General features: G+C 37.0%; 1 protein-coding gene across 1 annotated transcript; it reads left to right on the forward strand.

The window, feature by feature from the left end:
* The first annotated feature begins 61 nt into the window (after positions 1-61).
* LOC115212551 lies at positions 62-27,880 on the forward strand. The gene is made up of 12 exons (XM_036501847.1): positions 62-220; positions 7,572-8,068; positions 8,935-8,996; positions 13,843-13,947; positions 14,386-14,458; positions 16,305-16,460; positions 17,618-17,765; positions 19,261-19,430; positions 20,374-20,510; positions 21,896-22,084; positions 23,826-24,346; positions 27,779-27,880. The coding sequence occupies exons 1-12, from the start codon at positions 170-172 to the stop codon at positions 27,788-27,790; spliced, it is 2,121 nt and encodes a 706-aa protein (XP_036357740.1). The 5' UTR covers positions 62-169; the 3' UTR covers positions 27,791-27,880.

Below are 27,880 nucleotides of genomic sequence, written 5' to 3' on the forward strand. Positions count from 1 at the left end.
AAAATTCAGCGGTAAATTATCACGTGACTTAAATTGGGTTGTACTTTCATAAATACTACATTTGTCAGTAATGATTGTATTTCTAGACTTCAATGTCACTGCTTTATATATATAACCGCAATTAATATCTAGAACCTTCAATAGTCGAAAGGAAATTGATTTTACTTCGATGGATATTGATGATATTGTATGCGAGTTTGAAATTGGTTTCGATCAAGTGGTAGGTGTTGTCTTTTGCTCTTAACTATGTAACGACCGTATAGAAAAAAAAATTGTGTCGAATGGGCTAGTAATTTCATTTCAGTTTCCACTTATTCACCTTTTATTCATTGTTTTATAGCCTTCCCTGAATACATCTCTTTTAGGTGTAATTTGCTAAATTTAAAACTTAAATACCATGTCCTGTATTATAGTTTTTAAAGTATGCTTCAGAAAATCAAAGGTTTATTAAACTACCCGTAAAATTCAAGTTTGCTTTCAACAATTCTCTTATATTTACTTTTATGAGTACATTATATATGCAAACCATTTTTTTTTCTTATGTCTTGCTATATTGCCATGTATTGAAAGACAGGAATGGTTTTGGGTGTTCTTTTAATCTTATAAATTGTAGTACTTTTGGCATTTTGTATTAAAATGTATTAATGATATTTTGTAAGGTTATCTTCTCACGCTAACAGCCAGTCTTCAACGAATGGAGCCTTAACTGCATAAGCGTATACCCCACATCTTTGTTTCCCTATGACTTCCTTTAAAATGCTATTGTTCCGTAAAATTTTCCGGAGATATATTCAAATTTATCTTCATAAAATTTAAAAACCTTAATCGTAGTGCATCCCATAGAAAACGTATCTATGGAAAATTTCTTTTAAAAAGTGTTTAAGAAATACATGAGGAAACAAGGTATGCAGGGCACACTTTTTAGTTACGCTGAATTTGAAATATACGTGTAGCAGTTTTACTTAAGTTTTTACAATAATGATGTAGAGTTAAAGGTGGGCTCCAAGGAAGAAGGTAAAGCGAAGCATTTTCAATTCCCGATTAAATGTTTACCACTTAGCGGCATTTAGGGGGCAGGAGAATGGATGTCACACTTCTGAATTTCGAAACCTACCCAGTGTTCTATATCAAATCTGCTATCTTTGCTGTCACGTTTTCTTTTTTTTTTTTTTCCCCTTTTTGTTCCACTTGTTTTCAAATCGAGAGTACTGATAAAGTTTTCTATACTAATTCTGAAGATGAAATTCATTTTTACCATAAATGAATGAATAAAAAGTCAATGGCTTTCAAAGTTTGCAAATTTTGAGTAATTTTAGTCGAAAGCTACGGGCACATTGATGCCGGTTTCCATTGTAACAAGCAAGCTGTTACTATAAGCACCTAAAGCGCTTAAAACTACCACCACGTGTATTTTTTTTGCCTGCGTATTTTCTTTGACGAGTGACTATTTTCTGAACTTCCGTTTTTGAATTGTCGTTACAAAAAATGTACTTTGTTTACAAGAACTGAACTATTACTACACTATAATATAGTTTCTTTTTTCTGTAATTTTTCTTTTTTAAATAATTTACTTGCCTATTCAATCGTTTGAACCCTTACCCTACACCCTAACTTTAACCTTAAACACTAACGTACATTTTTTTGTAATTTTTCGCAAAATTTCGTTTTTTCCTTTTGGAATTATTTACATATCTGTTCGATCTTTTCACATTATTTCAGTCCTTAAAACTTCAACTTTTGTCGTTGTAATGTTTTGCTTTTATTTTATTAAATAAAAATTCATCGTTGTAATGTTTTTGATTTCATTCTGTAATAAATAGGCAGCTATCACGTAGAAAATACCAGATTCCAATTTTTTTTTTTTTTTTGCTGGAGTAATGATCAAACTTTAAATCTCTAACGTTTTCCTAAAATTTTTCTGGAATAAGTGTATAACAATCAGATTCAATGTGAAAAATTATGCTAATATTTGAAATTTGAAAATTTTCACTTTATTTTAAAATTTCAAAACTTGTGATAGCTACAGATAATAAACCTGATTGAACAAACCTATGATCAAAAGCATTCCACCCATGCCCACTCCAGTTGGTACTTAACACAAAAAGCGCGACGGGCCACAATCGCGGCCGTCAGGTACAGGTTAACAGGCTACGATCGAGGCCTAGATAGATGCATTTACTTTATGGGCATTTGTTGGAGTCTAATGTCGTTCAAACGCTCCGATACTCCACCACCCACCCACCCCCAGAATGCAAGAGGGCTAATAGTTCAACTAATGACTTCAGATGATGTAAAACTTGCCACCATTATATACAAAGAAGATATTTTAACTATCTTTTTGGTTTTTATGTGCATGGTGGTTTCATTTTCATAAAATGTGCTCAGACTACAATATCCAAAGTGCCTTGTCTTTCTGAAGACACGTAGAATTTGTACATGTGAACGCTATTTTGGCACAATATACTTTGATAAACGTCAAACTTTTAGGAGTGTTGTTACATCAATAATTCCGTTTCTATTATAGAGTGAAACACATTGTCTACTTTTTTCTTTTTTTCTCGGTGTTGGGGTTCTCCGCAGAAGTATTACCCATTTGTAATCATTAGCCGTCATAAGCGGTTTGTGTTCCTTATATTAAGCAACACTTTCTACTGGTACTTATTTACAGCCAGATTTGTATCATTCAGTGTAATTTGCTGGGACGCACTACGAATTTTCACATGTCACAGAGGGCAAAAAGGAGGGGTCCTCAAACTTGATATCTGATAAAAAAAATTCGCAACAGAATGGACGGTGTAGTTTAGTTAAACTGGGTGATAAATCTACCATGCAAGTAGACTATGGCCGAATTTGAAATCAGCATAACAAATACCGCAAAGCAACCTGTCAAATGTTCTTACACTTCTCACCAATCCACCAACATGGTTTTTTATCAACTCCGACAGAATGAAAAGCAAGGTGAACTCCATATTTCTTTATTATGATTATACAATCGTTACATAGAAGGACAAATACAGGACATACATGCAAAAAACAGTTAGGAGGTTCGATTAAAAATTTTCCATAACATTTGGATTATTCATTATAAAAATTCGTCTGTAAATTGTCCTTTACATGACCAATAGAATATCATAACATTACATAAACTTTCGATCTTACCGAAGTTTTAAACCCCGGCAATTTATAAGGCCCCGCAGCTTTTGTTTCCTCTCCTCCCTCCATAGTTAAGCTGGGTTTCTGACACCCACCTTTTTTTCCACTTCCTTCCATCTTTTCTCATACACACCCCGTGGTAAGATCCTCTTTTCCGGCCCCATTTTGCTCTTCAGATGATATCTGAAGTAAGTGAGCAAGCCGGGGCCCGAGACAAAGGATCCTATCGCGACTCCTTCCATTCTTGTTCGCCACATGCATTCTTTTACTACTGCAACCGTGCAGTGAAAACATGCCTCACCTTCCTTCGAGAGTCCAGTTGGCGGTATCATCTTAATCATAGACTCAGCAAGCAAGGTGAACTCCAAGAATTGAACTCAATGTGCTGAGATATATATATATATATATATATATATATATATATATATATATATAATATATATATATATATACTGCGCAGTATACTAACCGACGCCCTTTACAACTCTACCAGTTCGTCGCCAAGTTGGCATTGCAAAAAAACACTCTATCATTTGTTCCAAACAGCGACAATGGTGAAACGTACGTAGGAAAGAATAATATAAACCTGTTCTACATTTGCTCTGCATAACTAGTAATACTACTAAGTAGGTTGGTTGCTCAACTACTATACTAGGATCAGATTGAATGATGATAATCTACGTAGTGCTCTAAACTTAACAGTATCAGTCGTATATCTTTTTGTACACACAAGATACAGTATATATAACGGTTATGTATATTTCAACGAGGAGACTGAAAAACCAATACTTTAGAAAACAATATCCCGAGCAGTTTTTTTTTTTCCGTCGAGTTACAGTTTCTGGTCCCTTGCACTTTTAGAAATATAGTGAGCCGGTGATTGGTCCGCTGGAAGCCTACAACCATTCATGCTTTTAGCCCAGTATAAAATTAGCTGTCGTCTGTAATTCTACCAGCTAAACCCTATGAATAGACGTGCGACTAATCTCAAAGTCCGTTTGAGTAAACTTGAAACTGTCGTTTAAATTTGTTGTCGAGGAACGTTGACAGTTTTCCTCATGAAGCTTTAAGTCTGAAATTTAACACCACCTTATTACCAGTGCAACCTACGGAGCTTATTCCTAGATACTACTGTATTCATCTATATTTAGATGTATTGGATCATTTTATAATTAAGTTGTTGGCCGCACAGCTGGTGTATAGATGAATCTTCGACTTTCCTCTCGATTGTCTGATGTGTTGACTCATTTACAATCTGAAAGTCTGTTATATGCTTCTAAAACGCAAAGATTGGAAAGACCGATGTTCATCACCGGTTTTGAGAGCGCCATTCAAATATTGCAACAAATAAAGTTCTCAGTGTCGTTCCAACAGCACCAGATTGTATTGTAACATTGTCAAGAAAATTTAATTCTCTATGGTCACAGTACAGCTTGCTCAAAATGTTTCATGAGCTTTACTGCTGAATTCACGAGTCATCCTTCAAAGTATTATCAGGCGAACAACCTTTAAAATATCGATTGTAAACTCGGCCGAATCACTTATACAATTGGGTAGGCTGAAAAATGCAACACCGTATCAATGCTGTGACCCTGTCTAGATATCCCACCGCTGTTATATTTGTTAAGTGATTCTTAACGTATTGAATGTAGTGAATCAAAAAATGGCACTAAAAATATACCTGTAGTGAACCTCAATTATTAATAGCACTCCGATGATTGCGACGACTAGTGTTCTTGTTGATCTGATCAACGAAACAGCGTCCTCGTGAAATTAACATGCGTGTGGCTGAGCACTCCACAGACACACATACTCTTAATGTAGTTCTCGGGGATATTCAGCGTGTCACAGTATGTGATAAGGCTGGCCCTTTGAAATACCTGTACTACTCATTTTCACCAAATGAGCGGACTAGAGCAACGGGAATAAGGCGCCACCGGGAACTGAACTCGCGTCCTTATGATCGTGAAGCGAATATCCTAATCACTAAGCCTCACGCCTTCAACTTCATTATTAATTTTAATGATAAAAGACTAGAAAACAACACCGAAGTGTATATGAATTGAAAAGGAATGTTTTCTATATCATTGTTGAAACATCATTGAGGACTTTCCAAATTCTTGCATCATTCCATATCGGTATATTGGTGAGAGAATTTCAGCTCAGTAGTGCATAAAGAAGAAATGTGTGCAATCAATGATATACAGATTACAGCTGTATATTTTTACTTATCAACAACTAGGTGGATGGAGCCATTGAGAATTAATGAATACTACTCGGCACCAAGGAGGATATTTTTTAACTCCAGATTATCTGTAATCAAGGAGATTTATAATCATAGGCATGCTAGCCATCTCTGTTAAAACAATTAATGTCCCTCTCAAAATAAAATATAAACGGTAGAGTGCTATTTCAGAAAGTTATGGATCTATTTCTAGCAAATCAAACAACTGCGTTGAGAGTGTAATTCTATTTGCGTTCCAGCTCTTCATACTCTTCAAACTATAAAAAGATGATACTATAAGTCTGACGTGACGTGTAACAAAGGTAGGAACCACTATGTAATCACTCAGCTTACGAAAGATAGCAATCATCACTCATTGAAACCATATCCAATACCCTTAAAAACACAGTGTTTATAAGACCATGTGGTCATAAATATACGAAAAGACGAAACAGTCACAATTGGAACGTCAATGATCATAGGCGTGTCCAGTGAGGGTTAGCCTAGGGTTAAATAGTTACAAACTATAAGATGTTGACTTTAGTCGTCAGCTAACAATCAACTTTTATCATGTTTAATACTGGCAAAAAATAATATCAAGGGAGAAAACTTAGAATTATAATTATAATTATCTCCCTTAAACGCTAAACTTTTCCGTACCCAAAATATCTGCATTTTATTTTTCTCAGTCTATTTTTAATTAGTTATAATATACATTTTTTAATCGTTTACTTGTTTCAGTCATTAGACTGCAGCCATGCTGAAGTACCACCTTGAAGAACGATTTGATCGCATAATTTTTTGTACGTCTGGTATTTATTCTATCGGTGACTTTTTAATCACTAGTTTACGAACACTCAGATTAATTATTTCCTTATTTTTCTTGGTTTTAATTAATTCTTGATATTCGAATAGTTATAACGGTAATGAATTCTATTGGAAAACTTAATATATATGTCTTCTGGCTACGAAAATATCGTCTATCCTTTATTTCTTTATTGCCTACAGGGGGCTAAACACAGACGGGACAAACAAGGACAGACAAACGGATTAAGTCGATTATATCAACCCCAGTGCATAACTGGTACTTATTTAATCGACCCCGAAAGGATGAAAGGCAAAGTCGACCTCGGCGGAATTCGAACTCAGAACGTAACGGCAGACGAAATACCGCTAAACATTTCGCCCGGCGTGCTAACGATACTGCCAGCTCACCGCCCTGTCTATCCTTTAATATAAATGTTCGATGGAATGAGGGATGTAGTAGTAATAACAACGAAGGAAAGCAGTATCAGACACCAGCTGAAAAGTTGTTGGTTGGTATTTTGTAGCAGCATAGGTTGTATAAATAAGACAGTTATCTTCCAACAACCTTCAATGGCGGTGGCGCTTGGTTCTGGTGAGGATTCTGTCGATTCGCAAAGTGGAAAAAGTTATTTGCTATATACTACCGTCCTTCCCAAGAGAATGCAATATTTACTATTATGACCGGATTCCAACCCGGGATGCAGCAACAAAGTCCAGCCGCCATATTTCTTTGCCCTACCTCACTGCCTCGAGGTCTTGGATACATTCCAGGCTAGTGTCTGCAATCAAATTGTTGATGTGTGACGACGTTTTCCTCTTCTTACATCCCCATGAAGTGGATTCTACAAGACTAATTTGGATGCTCCCAATTCAGGGCAGTGCGCACAACAACCAGTTAATCGCAGCCGTTTTTGCCTGATCTTCTTGCTAACTTTCGGCCAGTTTCCACAAAAGCATTCGTTTGTCATAGCACGGGAAACGGGAGATATGTACAATGCAAATGTCAGCAGCATCGCAACTGGAGGGTAAATCATTTTCATCCGGTCACTGGCGTTTTCGGGTATCTACGATCAACAGACAAACTTAACTGACGACGATTGTGCCTTCTAAAGATGCCTTGATAAGTACAGCTATGTACTGCCCCGACTATTGCAACACCTTAAGTTAAAGGCCTCCTGGGAGGCAGTGTTAACGAACGGGGACGTAACTACAGTCTCGTCTCTTAGAATATTATAACATTGGATTTGAGATCTTGTTCTGATTACGAGATACAAGAGTTTTCGTTCATAGCTTTTCAGCTAATGCTTAACGTGCCACACACTGTTTTCGCTAAAAGAACTTAATCAATTTAAACTAGAAGTCATTTATTATGCACTTTCTTGTTTAGGTCAACGATGGCAATGAAAAAAATCATACTTGTGCCGATTATTCCAGTCCTGAAACTTCAGATGATTCTTCGTCAGATTTGATTCAAACAAGCACAGAAGTATTGTGTGATTCAGGACCATTCAAAGATAAGTGTCCCAGTTGCCTTAATAATTCAACTTCACAATCACCACTTTCAGCTCAGTCACTTTCTCCAATCTCAACACTTGCGGCTACTCAACGGAAAACCTCAGATTGCTCACCAATTTCAACTGCCTCATCATCATCACAATCAACTCCGTTGTGCTCAGCCGGTGTCTCTTTAGTGATAGGCAGCTTGAAATGGTGTACAGAACTAACTGAAATAATAGCCCGGCTCACTATTGGTCATCAAGTGCAAGTATGTATGGATGATGAAAGTGCGTATGAGATGTGCAACAGGCAAGCCTATAGCTTGATATGGCTTCTAGTAAACTCACCAGTCAATCAAGAATTACTTAGTCTTACAACTTCCATTAGGTAAGTCGTTTTCAGGAAAATATTTTCCTAAATTTTGTCTAGTTTGCTTTATTTGTGTAATATAGATTTTATGTAATGCTGCTGAGTGGTTTGGTTTAGTCGTTCATTATTGATTGGTCTGTAGAGCACGTGGCGGTGTCTTTCATCAAAACATTGTAAAAGTACTCCTCTCGTTTGTAAAGTAGAAGCTTGTAAGGAAGAACATATAATTCACTTCATGCAACTTAGTGTCTTGAGGATGTAGCACTTGCTTCTCAAACTAATACAAAAATTAACTGTAATCTTAAATATCGTGGTATATTAATCATAGACTGGCTGAATGAAAATCGCTAAGACATGGAGTTAGACTCGGTTCTTATAGGCAATTCACCAAAACCTTATGAAATGATAGCATTAGTTACGAGACTTACAGCGTTACTTTTTAATTTGGACATTTTCCTTATAATACCCCCTACTGCATCGCTAAGATTTTTTTGTGAAGATTATCTAAACACAAAATTTCTACAGTAGCTATTCATTATCAATCAAACCACCTACATACTTAAGTTTATCCATTAATGTATCCAGTCGATTCTCTTAGTATAATTTCATCAATTTTTCAAGAAAATACTTAGGAAGCTGTTTAACTTCCAGTACAGGATTGTCTTGCAGATCTTTCTCCAAAATATCTAAAAGATTTAGTGCATTCTTTGCTACAATCATATCTCGAAAGTTTAATTATCAACTGTACATAGCGCACTGTTGCATAGGAAAAGAATATCAGAAAGTTATAAGATAAAAGTCTGCTATTTTTGTTTGAAAACAGTTGTATTTTGTCCGTTGTTGTTAATTTCGTTTTGATGTAGAAAATATCTCTTGTTGTTTAGATATGTCAGTAAATATAACAAAAATGCTATTGTTATCGGAGTCTCTCCCACTGAAATTGATGGTAAGTTTTTCTAAAGTTTATTATATTTATTATTGAATTACATGAGCCGTCATCTCTGTACCAGTTCCTTGATAAAGACGCTTCAAGTATTCATCCCTCATGCTTCTCAAATAGCCCAATCCATCTTGTTTTAAACATGCGCCACCAATCGAACACTGTACAAATGAGTTCCGGTATTGGTATAATAGGTTAAGGAAATCTGATTGCTTAGAATAATTGATACTAGCACAAGTAAGGTACTTATTTTCATTGACCTCATAAGACAAGCAACGACAATCCTCGGCATGATCTGAACGCGGTATATATGTAATATTTGCCGAAAAGCTACTACAAATGCTATAGTTTCCTTATCTTTCTATAGGCTCTTGTGTTAATTCATCTTCTCTCATTAATAAAATTTGCGTTAAATGACCTGAAAAGTAAAATTACTCTCAGTCACTTGAAGTGATGAAAACTGGAATAAATCCCAACACTCTTTGTCTTCAAAATCATGGATTATATGATTGATTCTGCAAATTAATTGATAAATGTCACTGATACAAACGTCCTTCTGATTTCATTTTTCGTGTAATATAATATTGCATGATTCTGCCGAGGTTGACTTTGCCTTTCATCCTTTCGGGGTCGATAAATTAAGTACCAGTTACGCACTGGGTCGATATAATCAACTTAATCCGTTTGTGAAACCACCCCTCCCAGAGTGAACTTAAAAAAGAAAAGAGAGTCGATGAACTCGTATATGGCCGTTAAGGCATCAAATAACAGACTTGGAAACGTACTGGCAGCTATGGCCAAAGTGGAGAGAATAGGGAAAAAGAACGACTATGTAGTTTACAGGATAGGCCGGAAGGATTACGGACGGATAAAATCCGAATTCTTCCATGACGTAGGCCCACTTAGAATGGATGTGACATCTCCACATATATTCGAGGGCCTACGTCAGACTCCCCCACGAGGCCCTGAAAAAGAGTTAAACAAAGAAGAGAAAGAGAAAACCGAACCACTGATATAAAGGTAAGTAATGGATTACATTTATGTTGGTTGTTTGAATGTGCGCGGCCTGGGAGCAGGCTGGAAGCAAGGTCGCTTCCTGCACGATATCAGGTCGCGTAATTTAGATGTTACTGTTGCTACAGAAACCCGGTTAGAGGGGCCAAGAGGTCTACTCCCGCTGTTTGACGGCTACGAGAGTTTTTTCTCTCCTGGCAGTCCTACTGGCGGAAGTGGGGTGTTGTTCCTAATAAAAAGAAACCGGGTTTCTGAGAAAAAGTTAATTTTTGCAGATCCAGAAGGTAGGCTGGTCGTCATGGATTTGACGTTCAGTAACGGTAAAGTTATCAGACTGGTTGCAATTTACGCACCCACCCATACAGGGCAAAGTGATTATTTTCGTGAACTAGAAAACTTTCTTAGTACTTCGCATTCATTAGTTGTGCTAGGAGACTTTAACACAATTTGCAAAGCGGATGTAGATTGTGTTGGCTCGCGTTCAGATAGAAAAGGTAACAGTGGCTTCATGGAACTGCTAAGCCGCTTTGAGCTAGCAGATCCTTATAGGCTGGAATTTCCGAACGCTCCATTGTGGACATGGTCAAACAGCGACGGATCTTCCAGGTCATATTTAGATAGAATACTAATTAGAAAAGTAGACAGAAAAATAGCTAAGTGTCCACAGTTTTACCCGATCAGCTACAGTGATCATAAAATGGTCACCTGTAAGCTTGACATAGATAAGGTTAAAAATAGAGGATCCGGTTACTGGAAACTTAATACGTCCCTTTTGGCGATTAAGGAGTACAAAGACCGGATTAGGACTATAATTCAGAGGGCACTATCTGGTACCATCATTAATAATAAATGGTGGTACGCCCTCAAACGAGCCATCAAGTTCGAGTCAATTAGATATAGCATAGGAGTAGTGGCTAGAGAGGCTAGGAGGGAAACTACTCTAGTTAAGGAATTAGAGGAAGCCTTGAAAACTGGCTCTGCGGCTCAGGTGGCGTCCAAGAGACTGGTGTTAAACCAGCACCTCGAGGCCAAACACATGGGCTGCATTGTCAGGGCTAGGATCCGCGCAATAGGATGTGAAGGAATCAACGCCGTGAGATGGGCCCGAGTGGTGGAAGCCAAGCGTGGTAACGATGCCACGATTCGATCTTTGACGAACCAACAAGGTTAGTTGATAAACGAACCCGAGGAGATGTGTGAGGCCTTTCAGGAGCACTTCGCTCAGCTTTTCGGTGAGTGCGGCGGACTGGACAGGAGGAGGGCCTATACGGACCTACTCGATGGGCTGCCGCGCTTATCGGGGCGAGATGCGGAGGGCTGTGAAGGGCCAATCACGCCTGAGGAGGTGGTTGAGGCAATGGCGGACTGCGGCGCGGGCAAGGCGCCGGGTTTGGATGGTCTACCCTATGAGTTATATAAGAGTATGCCAGACTTGTTCGGGCACCTACTGGCGGAGGTCTATACGAACTGGCAGCAGAACGGGCTCATACCCAGATCTGTGCGCCGGGGAGTAGTGACACTCGTCACAAAGGACCCGAGCAAGGGGGAGTGCATTGATAATTTCAGGCCCATCACTCTGCTAAACACAGAGTTGAAGATTTTGGCCAAAGTGTTATCGAAAAGATTGGCGCGTGTCGCGGATGGTCTGATCGGGGAGGCACAGATATGTGCCGTTCCGGGCAGAACCATTCAGGATAATCTCCATCTAATGCGGTACACTATAGAGGGGTTTAATAACGATTCTGGCAAGGGTGGGGCTCTGGTCCATTTAGACCAATCTAAAGCATTTGATAGAGTCGACCATCGTTACCTGGTATCTGCTCTGGCACAGTTCGGGCTGAGCCTTGGCTTCCTCAGGTGGATTATCCAAATTTATGATAACATCGACTCGGTAGTTCGGGTGAACGGCTTCTTGTCGAAGCCGTTCAAAATCAGACCTCCAAATAGAGAAGAATTGGGGCGAAGTAACGAGCAAGGTGGCTGCAGTAGCCAAGACCTGGTCTTGGCGTTGGCTATCCCTGAAAGGGAGGGCGGAGGTGGCCAATGTGTTTATCGCATCGGTTATCACCTACCGCCTTTCCGTCGTTCCTTGCCCTGATTCGTGGTTGATCAAGTTGGAAAGACAGCTCTTCTACTTCTTGTGGAAGGGCGGGAAACCACTTGTGAAACGCTCTACTTGCTGTCAACAACCGTTAAAGGGTGGGCTAGGGATGCCTTGGCTGATGATGCGCAGACATGCGCTGAGGTTAAGACATCTGTGGCTCTATCTGGATGGTGAACGGGTGTGGTCTCCGCTAGCAAAACTGATGTTTCCCAAGTTCACTAGTTTCGGTGGATGGGAAACCTGGCTGAATCGTAGATCGAAACTTGGTACTTGGTACACGGAGTGTCACAAGGCTCTCCTGCTAGTCCGTCGCTCGGGTAACGCCTGCGGTGGGGGTTCCACCACATTCTTCTATAGAGGGTTGGTAGAGGCGGAATGTGAAGATACCTTGGGGGAAACCCTAGGTCTCGACGATAATCAGCTGGCCAGTCTGTTCCGACGTACGTTCAAGCCGAAGACACTGGACAACTTCCAGAAGTCTCTGGCATGGCAATGCTACAGAGGAGCTCTACCTGTTCGGGATAAACTTGCAAGGCACGGTGGCCGAGACAATCCGATATGTCCAAGATGCGGGCGGGACAGGGAAAACGTCCCGCACGCTATTGTTCATTGTCCGGACGTGTCTGAGGTGTGGGTTTATGCCGAACAGCTGTTGTCAAGTACACGAAGAGTACAGCTGTCGACTGAGTCGATTACAAAAATTGACCCACCGGATTTCCTCGCGAATGAAGGTAAGTTTCGTTTTCTCGTTGTAGTAGCAATTGCGAAAGAGGTGATATGGAAGACGAGAATGAAAGGTCTACAGTCAGCAAGTTCATCTCCGGCCCTGGTTTGATGAATTATTTCATCTTTCACCTGAAAAGGAAGATAGGGCTGGAGAGAATATGCCTGACTAAGAGAGTGTATGAAGAACGATGGAAAGATGTAGCACGAAAGTTGCGAGTGAATGATACAACATAAATGTAAAACCAAACGAAACCAAAAGTATCAGTGGGGAGGCGGGGCTCGTGGGGTCAGAGCTAAACCCGCACCCACTCCACCCGTAATGTCTTCCGGTCTGTTCCAACATTCGATTTCTTGCTATCTTTGTAAATTTCTGTAAATTTTTAAAATTCGCTTTTTTGTAAAACCCATTCGTGTGTCTGACCCCATCATCAGATTGTATTGTCCCATCTATGTTCGCCCCTAGTGGGTAATAAAGAAATAACTTAATCCGTTTGTCTGTCCTTGTTTGTCCCCTCTGTGTTTAGCCCTTTGTGGGTAGTAAAGAAATAAATATAATATTGCATAACTTCAGATTTGTTATTCAGACACTTAAAAAGTTCCACCAAAACTGATGTTCATCGCAGCTTTTTCAATTGTTTGTCTGTGAGAGTCAAAAGGATGATTCAACAATAAAGTTTGACCCACTTGTTTTGCTCAGTTCTTTGAATTAATCCGAAACTTTATCGGGTGAATAAAAGTCAGGTACCTCCACCAGAACTTTTGACTTTATTGTTTGAATTCTTGGCCATCTCTATCAGATGTAATTGAAAGATAATATATAAGGTGTGACTGTGCAAAGAAAAGTATTTCATGTAAATCCCTTTGTTTGATACATAAGCAAATCAAAAGAAAACAATTTCCGTAAAAAATAGGAACTGAGGAAATTATGTTCGTTTATTTTATTAATATTTGTTAATTTGAAGCTATGGCCTAATTAATCGAAACTTCATTATTTCATTTTTTTTTCAGTTGATCTTAAACTCCATGGTATTGATGAAACCGTTGTTCAGCCGGTCACTAAGTCCATTGTCAAAAATAAATACAGCAAATTGACATCTGTTCAACTGAATCCAGGTTAGTTGTGTGTGTCTTTATAGGAATTAATCTGGGCTTGGATTTTCACTCATTTAAATATAATACAAGTGATTTATTTCTGATATGCGCAGTCACACTTTGTTGCGAGAAAATGCTCAAGTATATCAAAACCAGTACTTATTTATTTCATCGAATCTCGAAGAATAAATCGGAATTTGAACTCGGAACGTAAAAGGAAGCAACTATAATTCGCAAGACATTTTGTCCATCCCTAGAATGATTCTATGGTTCATTGCCTTCAAATATTATATAAATGACGAATGTTTAATTGAACTGAACTTCTATTCAAGTCAATGAAACAATCGTTATTGTTTGAAGAAAGAAAGTATACATAAGTATTTCTTTTATTTTTATTTCATGTATTTGTTGATATATTCAAGTTGTAACATACTTTAAAAAATGTATATTTCCTTAAAGCGGAACAAGTGACTGAAGAGACTTGCTCAAGTGATACTAATTCTTGCTCAGAGAATTCTACCAATCTATCAGAGTAAGTATATCGAATTGAAATAGTTCTTATTAAGGTACTGGCCTAAAATTCGTACAAATGCTTTGTGGTATCTTCAATCATGCTTCTATTATTCTATAAACGTCTATCCACATAACTTTCAAGAGAAATGGTGTTTGATGGAGTCGTAGAAGCACTATTGAAACATACGTTGTAACCTAGTATTTTAAAACTGGTAGTTTTAAAATAGCCAGAGTTGCAGCCGATTTCTTCCAGAGAGAAAGGGTAAGAGAGAAGAATTGCCCTCGTATCTGGATTGTTCTTTATTTATTGACCCCTAGAAAATAAAAAACAAATTGACCGCAGCGGCATTTGAACTCAGAGCGTAGCGAGCCGAAACCTGTATCGTAAGGCACTCAATTTGACGCTTTAGAGACTGCTAAAACACCACTTTTTCAAGTGTATCAAAGCCCTTTAAAGTGGTTTCTTTAAAAAAACAAATATTGTCTTTTATTTTTTATGAGAACTTGTTGACAGGATTCGAATTCTAGCTCTAGCCACTTCATTTGTGTCGTTAATACCCTAACTGAAGTCTGCGAGTAGCAGAATTGTTAGCATACCGGATAAAAAGCTTAGCGACATTTCTTTCAACTTCACGTTCTTTGTTCAATTCTGCCGGGGTCGACTTTGCCATTTATTCTTTCGGAGTTCTAACCCACGACTGCTGGCATTGTGCCAAAATTTGAAACTAATATCTTAATTGCATAATAATGAGCCATTTTAGTACATGCTTTATGGTAGGGTGTGACTGTATGACTCGAAGCCTAAATTAACTACATTGGTTTTCCCTTGAAATGAAGGCTGTCGCGCAGGACACGCTGTATTATGATTTAAGAGGTAACGATCCCTTCTGTCTTCTTTCGATCAACAATAGTAATTAAATCCTGTGTGGTAAGATGTATTCACTCTAGATCGGGACGGGTTATATGGAGCATTTGTATAGTCAGAGAATCAGGTGAGGGGGCAGATTTAGCATGTCACAGGCTAGTGTCACTCTATAAGTATGCAAGGATCACGGCCAAAGATATTGACACAAGCATTGACATCTGGCTTGTTGATGCCATTGTGCAAGTATATTGACAGGTTGTAAGCATGGAAGTGCAACAACATGGCTGAGTAGGGTATGCAGGAAACTCAATGTCCAGATCGATTATCACAAGACTACGCCCTTGAACTGTATTAAATTGAGGGAACAGAGAGGTCAATCAGAATGGATGTGCAAGGCAGACGGTCATATGAAGGCCTTCTGTCCAAAATAGGTAAAGGGGAAAAAAAGCAGGAGGCAAACAGCAACGACAGTTGGGCCCTAGAGGTCGAGGCCATGGCTGTTGCCAAACGGCATTTCTAGAGCATTACTGGTCACAGCCAGAATGGAAGAAAACGAAATCGATTCATCTTTAGTACTACTACATTCGGGTCGAGAGTCTGGTGGATCTCCTCTTCCAGCGCAGCACAGGAGAGGTCAGAGGTTATAAATAGCACTTGATGTGATAAGGAGTTGGAAACTGAAGTTTGGTTATTAATTATCACTTACTCTGGGAAAGAGGAGACAAAAGTGTGAGTTATAGTAAAAAGGATTATTATTAGTTGTTACAATCATTACAGCGCTGAACTAAATACTTTGTGATATTACTTCATTTTTATCACATATGTGATATTACTTCATTTTTACATTTGATTTTAAAACTTGCTGTGGATCTACTTTCAAGAGTAGATAATATAGGTGCGATTTAAAATACTAGAATGGATATTATCCATTATAACTTACTCAAAATATGTAACTCTGTATTAGTAATCACTTTTTTTTTTCTTTTCAAACTGGTTTCAGTGTTGATGGCAATGAAGGAATTCCGCCTCATATCCGTGATTACGACCAATATGCTATCAGGCTAGACCAAACAAATATAACTACAGTCACTGCTCAGTTGAAATCTCCAAACATTTCTAACGGACATGATCATACAGCCAAGGAAAAGTTACGTCGGTACGTAGAACATTGTTTGCAGTTTTATGTGGTATCCTTAATCATTACTCGTTAAGAGTGAGCATTGATAGTTGAGTTAATACATTACCAGACAGTCAGCCAGAAGGTTCATATTTTGTTGTAAACATTGTACAACGTCGGCGTCGAATGCAATCCCTTAACTGTATTCTTTGACTTAAATATATACTAAAGGACATCTTAACTGAACGTGTTGAATTTGATGTGTGAATCATTAGTTTAGTGTGCCAAGTCCAGTTTTTCTTGTTAGAGAATTTACTTGGCATCATATCTAGAATAAGATTTCCCTTTATCCATTTCACCACAATAATTGTCAAATGAATCATCAACGAAATGAACTGAGAAATTTGACCTCAAACTAATTTCCTGAACAATATTTCCCATATATTGCCTGGAGACGACCTCTCTATCATTGGATTAAACATTAACAATCTGGACGATATATAATAATATGTAATTCTGAACACCACTGAAAGTTTTCTTTTTGCCTCATATAATGTACGATTCTCCAGAATGACTCTTTTCACGTTGCCTTCTTCGTAGGACAAAGTGCATTTAGGGTATTCGAACTCAGTCAAAACAAACCAGCATTAGGAACTTGAACTTCTAATAGTTTCACCCTGCAATCTTCAAGTTTGCTGATACACCATTGAAATGACCATTGAAAAGAGGAAACATCTTGCTCTTGTTTGCTCAGGCTGATGTTTAGCTTGAAATGTGTTCCATTTCAGTCTCCTTGGCGGGAAATGTTGGCAAATAGTTTCCAGAAGGATGATTTGCTTCATATGGAGGTTTATGCAAAGCAATCAATGTGGACCTTGAGTAGTGGGACCCACTATTGATGACAAGTGGAGAAGATGGAAGTGAGTCAGGTGGACCTGCCTATATGTGATGGACATGTTACCAGCTCAGGCAGTTTTAGTAGTTACTCTTAAGACAGATGGAAGTGAGTATGTTACTTAGTTGTAACAAGTTGGTAAATGAGTCGTTACCAAACAACTAAAAGTTCTATTTTGGCATACGATCTAAGAATTTGATATCCATGCATTAGAGCAGTACCGTCTTAGATTTGTATGTAGTACTAAACCGTTAATTCATCGCTTTGGATTTTATTAACGTATTTATTCATTCATTTCCAGAGAACGCATTAAAGAAAGCTGTAGTCAATTAAGAGTACTACTACCATACGTAAGAGGCAGGAAAACTGACATGGCGTCCATTTTAGAATTAGGTGTTAGTTACATAAAAGTAGTCAACACTATCTTACCACAAGAATTACAGTCTCAGGTAAAAAAAAATCATAATCTGCTTATTTAAAAATTTTTTTATTAATGTTTCTATATATCAAATTATTAATGAAGCAATGTATTAAAAAATAACTGATTAGGCTATTCTGCCTTTCTGCTACATATTACACATGGGTAAAAAAATTGAGGTTGGTTGGGATCTTTTAATGAATCGAGTTCACTTTCGCTGCATTTCAGTGTTTTTTCTCTTCATCAGTTGTAGCAGCCCATGCATGAAAGCTGCTCTTCAATAAGTTGTTAAGACTATTTGTGTTGTAACAAACAGCTAATTGACCAATTTCAGTATATTACTGTTAAGTTAATGCCTTCATTATGACTAGTTTGTTGTCAACAATAACTTCTCTGAATGACGCGATTACTTCTATTACTCTAAAACTATTAGAATAGTGTCGAGGTATCCATCACCTCTGGAAAATATATGATGTTTTAGATTGAAGATAGAACAAGCAGTAGCTTCTGATGAATTCTAGAATTTGGTTTGGCTTCGATTGTCAGCTGGCTCAAGTTTCCTTCGACTATAGCGCTAACAGAGTTCGGTAAGTGCTGAAATACAGATTTGTTAGTGCTGAGTCGATAGGATAAATCTTACTCAGGTCCATGACGCTACCCTGCTGGATGTGACTTCCTTGAAAAAACCAGTAAGCCAACAAAATATTTCTGAATTCCATAACTCTGCTACCGTGTAGTTTACAAATACACTTGTGACAGTTTTTGGATTTATTTATTTAGGTGTTCCCGGATACTGAAAATATTATCTTGACCACAAATAAAACTCTAATGACAGGGTACAAATTTGCTATCTGGTATCAATCAGGAGTTCAACTACCCAAAGATATTTTTATGCCATTGGCAAATTCATAACACTTAACGTGTATTTCATTTCTTTCATTCCTAAATATTTAGGGTATTCGCACTCAGTCAAAAACAAACCAGCATTAGAAACTTGAACTTCTAATAGTTTCACTCTGCAATCTTCAAGTTTGCTGATACACCATTGAAATGACTGTCCAATCACTTCTGTGACTGGAAAAAAGAGGGAACATTTTGCTCTTGTTTGATCTGCTAGAGATAGCAGTCAGAACTCTTTCAAATAACACTTTTCTAACGAATGCATTTGAATAACGTAGTCACAGAGACTGTATATCTAAACAATAAAGATACTCATCTGGTGCTACAATGCTATTTCCAGGAAGCCACTCTTCTCATTACTTCTAAGACATACGAAATATATTTTAAAGAACTTCAATAGTATCAAGTGTACATCCTAAAACTGTTTCATGTAACTATTGCTTATACTGATTAGCTCACCATGTACCTCATTCAATATGGTACACAATTGTATTGAGTATGGTGCAGCAAGGTGGATGCACATTGTTCAAAAGTACTGCATTAATGACATTGTATGAACTTATTCGCATAATCGCCTTCGTAGTTTGTAAATTTGTATGGATTCAAGTCGTTTATTTTCATTGCAGATTACAAATATTCTCAGTAAAGACTACGTAGTGAAAGAGAATATAATGAAATGTAATCAGCCGAATATGGCATCATCCAGAGAAACAACGGCTCCGGTGCAAAAAGTTATCAAAACAAATAAAGATCAAGATTACACGTCGAATAAACTAACTCCAGTCTCCGAATTTGGGTATTTTTGCTGTTTCCTGTCGCTTTTTTTTTCATTGTACTTACATCCAATAACATTCTCTGAAAGCCACAGCTGTATCGGACATAATTCATAAAGAAGGTAGTTCGTATCTTTCCATTGATCTTGTGCGGTTTCTGCTCTGAAAGATTCTTAAATCTCAATGGCCCAGTTTACTTGTCAGTAAATAGCGTATGTCACGACTGTAAGAACTATCAAGAGTAAAACTGAGTACTTTTGTGACATGCATGTCCTAGTTCAATTTCTGCCGTCTTATTTCAGGAGGAGGGTTTGGTCGAAGGATTTCAATCTATCAAGGTAAATCGCACAAGTATACAAAAAGCTATTAATGTGTTTGTTGGAAAAAAAGACGAAGATAAACATGCTCTAGCGCAGCGGCGAAATAGTTATTAGCGTTCTAGTTCATGGATCGGGATTTCAAGTCATCTGCTACCATGTTGCGTTTCAGATCTTTTACGAGCCTTAGTTCACTAATGAGTTGCAGATAGCTGACTGAATATGAAGTCGGTCTACTAATGAATGAACTAATAGTGTATAATCGCATGAACGTTATACAATCTATTTTAACTATGAGACAGAAAGATACAAACTGTTAATATCTCTGAACATGATATGAAAACTTCTGTGGATGCTACCCAATTTAGTTGAAAATGAATACCATGAATAAATACAATTCATATCGAATTAAGAATATAGATGCAGGATCATCTCATGTTTCAGTGCTAAGTTCAAATCCTCCCTTGAGCTTTAGCCATTGTTAAACAATTTACTTCGCATACGAGTTAGAAGCCGTTATTCTTATTCTTTTTTCTTATTGTTTATCCTCTCTCTCTTTCTCTCTCTCTCTCTTATATATATATATATATATATATATATATATATATATATATATATACATACACACACACTAATTCCATTTGTCTAGCCATGAAGAACAAGTACAACGGCTCGATACAAAAAGTGTGTCCAATAATAGTTCGGCAAATGTTGCAACGTCACCAGTCAAGAGACCTAATTACGAAATGGATGGAACTACAAGTTCTAAGTACCTGGAGACAAATGGTGAGATCCTTTACTAATTATGCTATAATTATTTTGTATCCCATAAAATAATTAATGACATTTTTATATATGGCGGTGCCCCAGCAAAATGGCGGTGCCCCAGCATGGCCACAGCTCATAAGCTGAAACTGGAAAAATCAAAATCATATGTGTATGGAGTGGGGGTTAATGCCTTTAAGTAATATTTCCAGGGGTTAACATGTGAGTAAATGATTTCTTACATTGAGAATATAAAACATAAGTTTGCTTTTCATCACCAGCGCTGCTTTTATTCCAGAGGCAAAAACGCTTAAGTTTTTCTTGTACATAATTGTTAATAAGTGTTAATCTGGGCTGACAGAATGTGATATAAAATTATATGAATCGCTTTATTTTTTCATAAAATTACAACAAAAAGTAATCAGTGATGTCTCTACTGAGGCATTACAATTTTACCTTTCGGTATCGTATTTTTTAACAAATTAAAACAAAAATTGTTAACCCGGGTGTTCCAAACATGATGATCAATTTTTTTAGGCATAGTATACCTAGAATTACATTATCCAATGTGTCCCTCCTCTATAAAAAACAATATAGAATTATACTTCACTGTCTTTCTAATAAGCAGAAGAATATACTAGTTATACTAATCTTAGAATGTAATAAGAAATTATCTGAATCACTTTATTTTTTCCTTAAAAGTATCAACAACCAGTTAAAAGTTCCCTTGTTGGTTCCTACATTAAAAATTGAAACGGGTTGCGGCTGAAGTGTATTTTTAAATACATAAATATCGATATAATAATACATACTAATGACTAAAACGAATTGGTTTCAAATTTTGACACCAGACCAGCAATTTCGAGGGAGCGCGTAAGTTGATTACATCAACCCAAGTGTTCAACTGCTACTTGTTTTATCGAAAGGATGAAAGGCAAAGTCGACCTCGGTGGTATTTCAACTCAGAACATAAAGTCAGACAAAATGCCGCTAATAATTTTACCCGGCGCTTTATTTTGATAAATCAGTATTCCGTAATGAGTTATGCAGAAAAAAATTTCCAAAGCACAGCCAATTTCCTAATATAGGTATTAACAGTATACTTCCAACCGCCTTTCATCTAATATACAAGCTTTATATGTTCATTAAAGTCAAACCAAAGGTTCTAATACCCAAAATAGTATTGAACAAGACTATATACTCATTAGGAATTTACATGCCAATCCTGTCGGAGTTACTTTGTCATTGGTAAAAAATAAAATACCAGTAATAAACTGAAAATTATCTTTCTTCTGAGCGATCTTTGAATAAGCTTTCCATTGTTAATCAAACGCATTAATTTTTATTTGTTTCTTCGAATCCTATTTATAGTATGCTATATAAAATAACGTGCCAAACACTTTCAGATACACATCTACAATATGCTATCCGTAAAGAACCTCGATTAGAAATGACTGGAACTGCAGAGAGTGACGAAATAACACTTCTTGAATACAAGAAAAACTTCAAAGATCATTCCATTCCCAGTCGACTGACCACCACTGTCTCAACAAACTCGAAACCTATACAAAGTGGCATTTTAAATCCAGAAATCCGTAAGTATTTCAATGATTTATTGACATAAATCATTAGTTAACACGTGGCGAAGACATGTAATGACACGATACAGTCAACTTTATCAACTTTAATGCTCATCTAGTGCTTATTTGGTCGGTTCCTGAACGATGATAGATACAGGGTACCCAGGAAAGATTTGAAATTTCGTGGGGACAAGTGCGGTAATGGTTATGAGACATATCAGAGGCCTACTGTTGGATTATGCGGTTAATTCTTATTGTGTCGTCTGACACAATTTTCTCTGTCTCAAATTCGCTGTCTCATTTTCATTCTTCTGTCGTGCTTCTTCTTCCTTACTGGTTGAAGGCAACGGTTCCTGAGTTCGCATTTTACTTGATTTTTTCATTTGATTTTTCTTTTCTTTCTTCTCTTCTTCGTTTCTTTTTCTTTTTTTTTTCCTTGGGGCTTTTAGGTGGTGATTCTAAATTCTTTTTTCTTTTCACCACCCTAAATTACTCGTCCATTTTCTCCTCTGCTACAACTGTACTCTCTTCTTGGATTTCTGTTTCTATTATTTCCTCCTCGTGTTTCTGGGGACACTTGGCCTTCATGTGTCCCCTTAATCCACACGCAAAACATATTGGAAGTCTAACCTCCACAACAATCCTTAATCTGGTCTCGTCTGGCAACACCAGCTCTTCCACAATCTTGTGGAGGTCTGGCAGCCTTATATGGACTATTGATTCTAGCCCGTATCCCTATCAGTTCATCTCCGTAGTCTTTGACATTTTAAAAACTTCTGCTTCTTCCTCTGTATGATAGAGTATGGCTGCCACCAGCCATGCCTCGTCAATTTCAGGGGGCATTCTACCTATCCTTACTCTGGTCGCACGTTTGCTACAGTAAGTAGGTAGTATTGCCCACTCCGCTGATTTCAAGGCTACAGTGGAGTGCTTTTTTGCTTCATTTTCGTTTGCGAAGCGCACCTCTATCGTGCCGAACTTCCGTCCTCTGGTGTAGAAGGTAGTCGATTCTGTCACCTCTTTCAAACATCCCTCTACCGCTTCTACGGCTGCTATCTCTACTTTCTCCGACGCTATGTTTAGCGTTCTATAGATGATAGTTCTCTTTTCCGTATTCTCAATAACTTCTTTGGGAGGCGTCAGTCTGAGACTGTCTCCCTCCTTTCTCAACAAGGTGTTGTATTTCTTGAAGTCCTTGTCTTTGACTTCTATTTCATGGACCTGCAGTAGCTCCGCTGACAGGCTTTTGCCAGTCACTGCAGCATAACTGCCTGTTTGCAATTGTCTATTCTTCGTAGTAATGTTCTTCGCAACTTCGCCCATAAATGGGGAAGACAAATAAAATTTCCAACAAATTCAAGTAATAATAATAATTCAACAATTCAAGAAATAACAGGTTAACAATAACGGAACTCACATGTAGCGTACACACTTTCTACTCAAAAACAACGACAAACGATTCTGCCAGCTCGCCGCCTTGGAAGGATAAGATTCTGAGTAGAAAGTATGTGCATGTATGATTAGTCAAGGCAACCAATAATACAGAAATATTCAATTCGCATGTAACTATGTTAGATCTGTTTTCATCGGTTTGAAACTTTCAAGGTAATTTATAGTGGGGATTTTGATATTTTCGACCGTTTAAGTTCAAATCATGCTTATTGATTAAAATATCGATAACAAATATGAATGAGAAATAGATTTTTGTTTCTTTGTATTATTTTTTTTAATATTTTCTTTTTCTTTTAAACTAAAGGATTAATTCCTGTGGTTAATGCAAGCAACAAAAATTACGTGGAGCAGGAACCACCTATGCATATGTGTCCATATTCATTACCTGTATACCAAGCAAACGAGTGTTCTGTTCATAAACAGATTGCACCAGTTGGACCACAATTATTTTGTCCACCAAGACAGTACCTCAGCTACCCAAACCTTTGTGTATATCCATCTAGCTATTTTGGCCATTCGGAAATCGGGCAAACGGATGGTAATTTTGTAGCTGGAAAATATAACTTCAATGACAATGAATTTGAGCATTCAAACATCCCCATGTATTATCATTGTTCAAATAATGAAGCACCAAAATCTAACTCCACAGAAATCGTGCAGATGTCAAATTCAACCCAGTCATCTTTCTATAGATCTATAGTTGATAAGCCATTACCTGCTGATTACCCTTTAAACACTCATATGGATACATTGCCCAGTAATGAAACAAACGAATTGTTTAACGGCTTCATAACAGTGGCAAACACACCAACCTCTGATACTTCATAGATTCACGTTAGCAGCAATAAGAATGAGGACAGTGTCAACAACAGCAATGATAACAGCTACACTACAAATCAAAATCAGACATTCAGTAATTTTGAGGCTTTTCAATAAAAAGCTTAGCGAAGATTGAGAAGATTTACTTCAAGACTAACAAATCATATGTGCTAAGGTATAAATGAACTTACGACTACCATTATGGTATCACATTTTGACATTGTGAAAGCCATACTTCGAGCCAAAGACAGCAAGTTATAGCTAATTATTCCCCAAGAGGAGAAACTATTCTGAAAATATCAGATTCACCTGATATTTATAGCCATCACTAACAAACAGTTAAAACTTATAAATAAATAATTTTTTCCCTTTCGTAAACTCTCGTTTACTTCACTTATTCTCCTGTGTTTGAACGGTGTACGTGAGAGGGTGAGCTTATTCGAGTCATAGCTAATGTATGCATATATGGCCAACGCACCAACAATGAGCATCGTAATGTGAGATGTGTGGAAATGACAACTATATGTTGCACGAATTATTGCCGACGTTCAGTCAAGAGATAAACCTGCATTTTCAGATTATCAGGCAGGTTTGCAATGGTACCTTTTACCTAAAGCTCATTTAAGTACAGCTTGTTTAATAGATATGTTTGTTTTGCTATGCAATCTTACATATACACTACCTATAGAAGTTTGTGTGTTCTATTGAACTATGCATTTATACGCCAATATTGAAATGGGTATCAGGATTTAATTATTAAGATTTGTGCTTCGTGAAATTTTAAAACTCTCAAATGTGCTTGGTGATTGTAGATTAATTTCGTTCTTCATTTACCAATCTGTCTGGATATAATAAATAGTATCTTAAGTTCGTATAATTTCAGTGATATGTCTACTGAAGCATTGAAAATGTGGAATAAAAATACTTAGGTAAATCTTTTGAGAAAAAAAAATATTATGTCGTGATAGAAACATTACAAAAGAGTATATTAAGATAAATATTTCGTTCTCTTTAGCTTTATTATAATAAATCGTGTGTGTGTGTGTGTGTTGCTAAAATAGTCAGAGGAAGGATAACAAAGAGAAGATATAAAGAGAAAGAGAGATAAATGATAGAAAGAAGAGAGTAAAATATAAATAGTGATTGTGAGAGGAGAGAAATTGAGAGAAGGGACGCTTGTATGCAACAACAAGATACGCACATACGAAAGCACTCACAAACGTAAACATAAGCACATAAGACATACGGTCATACACATACAAGCATTCCTTCCATATTTAATAATGTCAGCTTTTGTTTAATCATTTGTGTGGGGGTGGGTAGTTTCCTGGGTTGATCTGTTTAATAGCATTTTCTGACTTCCTTTAAGATTATGATCCATTTTTTTTTCTTTCGGTAACATGGTTTTCTTGAATGTTCTTACCTATTATGGATAGATTTGAAAAAGGTTCAATGAAATACATCTTCCAGTATAACATATGTAGAGAAGAGAGGAGCACTCATTTGTTGGCAAGAGAAAAATAATACATGTTTGAACAAGTTGTAAATCGTCTTGGAGTCATTTTTTTTTTCCCTCAAAAGCTATTTGAAAATCTGTATATAAACAACCATTACATGTTCGTCATTACCTTTAGTTCTCTTTGCAAAATCGATTTAAACTTTCTAACGTTCCTTTCAACTGAAATTAAGGTCGATAAATTCCCTGTGTAATTTATGCTTGATGTCTTGAAGCTCAGATATTTCTGAATTACTTCTATCGAATCCAACTTTATGGTCGTGTGTCATGAAGCCGATTACAATGGCAGTGGCAGCATATAAAATTTTGTTTGAATTTTGACTGCGACCCATCAGACGATAAATCTGCTAGAACTCCGCGAAACGATGCAAAATAATACTGAATCTTGCGGTCAACAACCATTTCAGAACTTTCATGTTATTTGTTGTATACTTTTCCATACGATTAGCTTAAGCCTTGCTCTTACTAAATAGTTCAGGTCAGCTTTAACGCTGTAGGTCACGAATGACATGAGTCCGTATCATGACAAAGTGAATATGATGAACTTGTTTCAAACTAGGATGATCCAGGTAACACACCTGCCACCGGAGAAGACCACTATTATTTTATTTGTGCTGAGGTGTCCCAAACTAGATTAAGTTTGGCAATTGCAACATATTTTGGCATGAAGTGAAGCACTGGAAAAAGCAGTCTACGCAGCTGTTGAAAATAACATGCTCATAAAGTAAGCACTTGAGTTATTTACGACCCCGTAAAGATGAAAAGCAAAGTCAATCTCGGCAGAATTTGAACTCAAGAATGCTGCTACGCATTTTGCCCGACGCACTAAATATAGGTTTATGGTTCTGTTATCATATATTTTAATAACAATGAATACATAAGTAAATTCTGTGCTCTAAATGTTTGAAGCATCCCAATCAATGATACCCTATAATATGTAGGTTGCCTGCGTTTGAACCAAAGAGATTATGGTAAGCTATATATAAATATACATACATATGTATAAATACAGTGTACATCTAAACACATAAGAGGTATCCGTCATAGAATTCCTGACACGCTAGAAGGAACAGCCAAAATCCAAACCGCTATTAGGGATAAACTTCGAAGGGAATGAAGAATAAAAACTTTTACCATCTATCTCCTGGACCATGGTTTCTGACTTTTATTAGCAAATAAAATAATTTTCTAGGCGAAGTTTTCATCAACATATAAGTACGAGGCAATCCAGCATGTGCCCCGTGCTTATACATTATAATTTTTCAAATCCACCGGGCAAGCGCAGTTTTTTGTCAGCAGCAAATAAAATGTCGGCGTTACTTCGAAAATTTTCCATATCTTATTTCTACTTTCATTCTCATATTTCCCTCTATATTCCCGATCTTTTCCATCATAATTCCAACTCAAATATTTTCTCACACCGTCTCTGATGAAAAGATATCCATAATATTCCAGAAACAGCTGTAAGACTATTTCCTTATAAATGTCCTGAAAACTCCTCTCAGCCTTGGATTTGCTATCTCATTCGGTCTAATATATATATTTATATGTATGTATGTTTATGTATATATATAACTACATATATATACATATATATATATATATATATATATATATATATATATATATATATATATGTGTGTATGTGTATTTGGACAGTATATATATGTATCCTTCATGAGTTAGCTGACCAATTCCCAAACATCAATGGAGGTCTATATCGTAACGATTGTTTATTCTACCTATAAAATGTTTTTAACCAAAAACTAGTGTTAAAAACAGGTTAGTTAAATTTTTCCAAAGCATGGGCCTAAGCATTGTTTTCGACGATGATATAACTAAAGCCAACTTATATAAAGATTCATATTTCCCTTACTGTAAACCCTCAACTAATTAAAAATATATTAGCTCTTTCAGTAATTATTCATAAATAGATTCACGTTAGCAGCAATAAGAATGAGGACAGTGACAACAACAGCAATGATAACAGCAACACTACAAATCAAAATCAGACATTCAGTAAT

This window comes from Octopus sinensis, linkage group LG1 (genome assembly GCF_006345805.1).
Source record: "Octopus sinensis linkage group LG1, ASM634580v1, whole genome shotgun sequence".
Classification (NCBI taxonomy): Eukaryota; Metazoa; Mollusca; class Cephalopoda; order Octopoda; family Octopodidae; genus Octopus; species Octopus sinensis.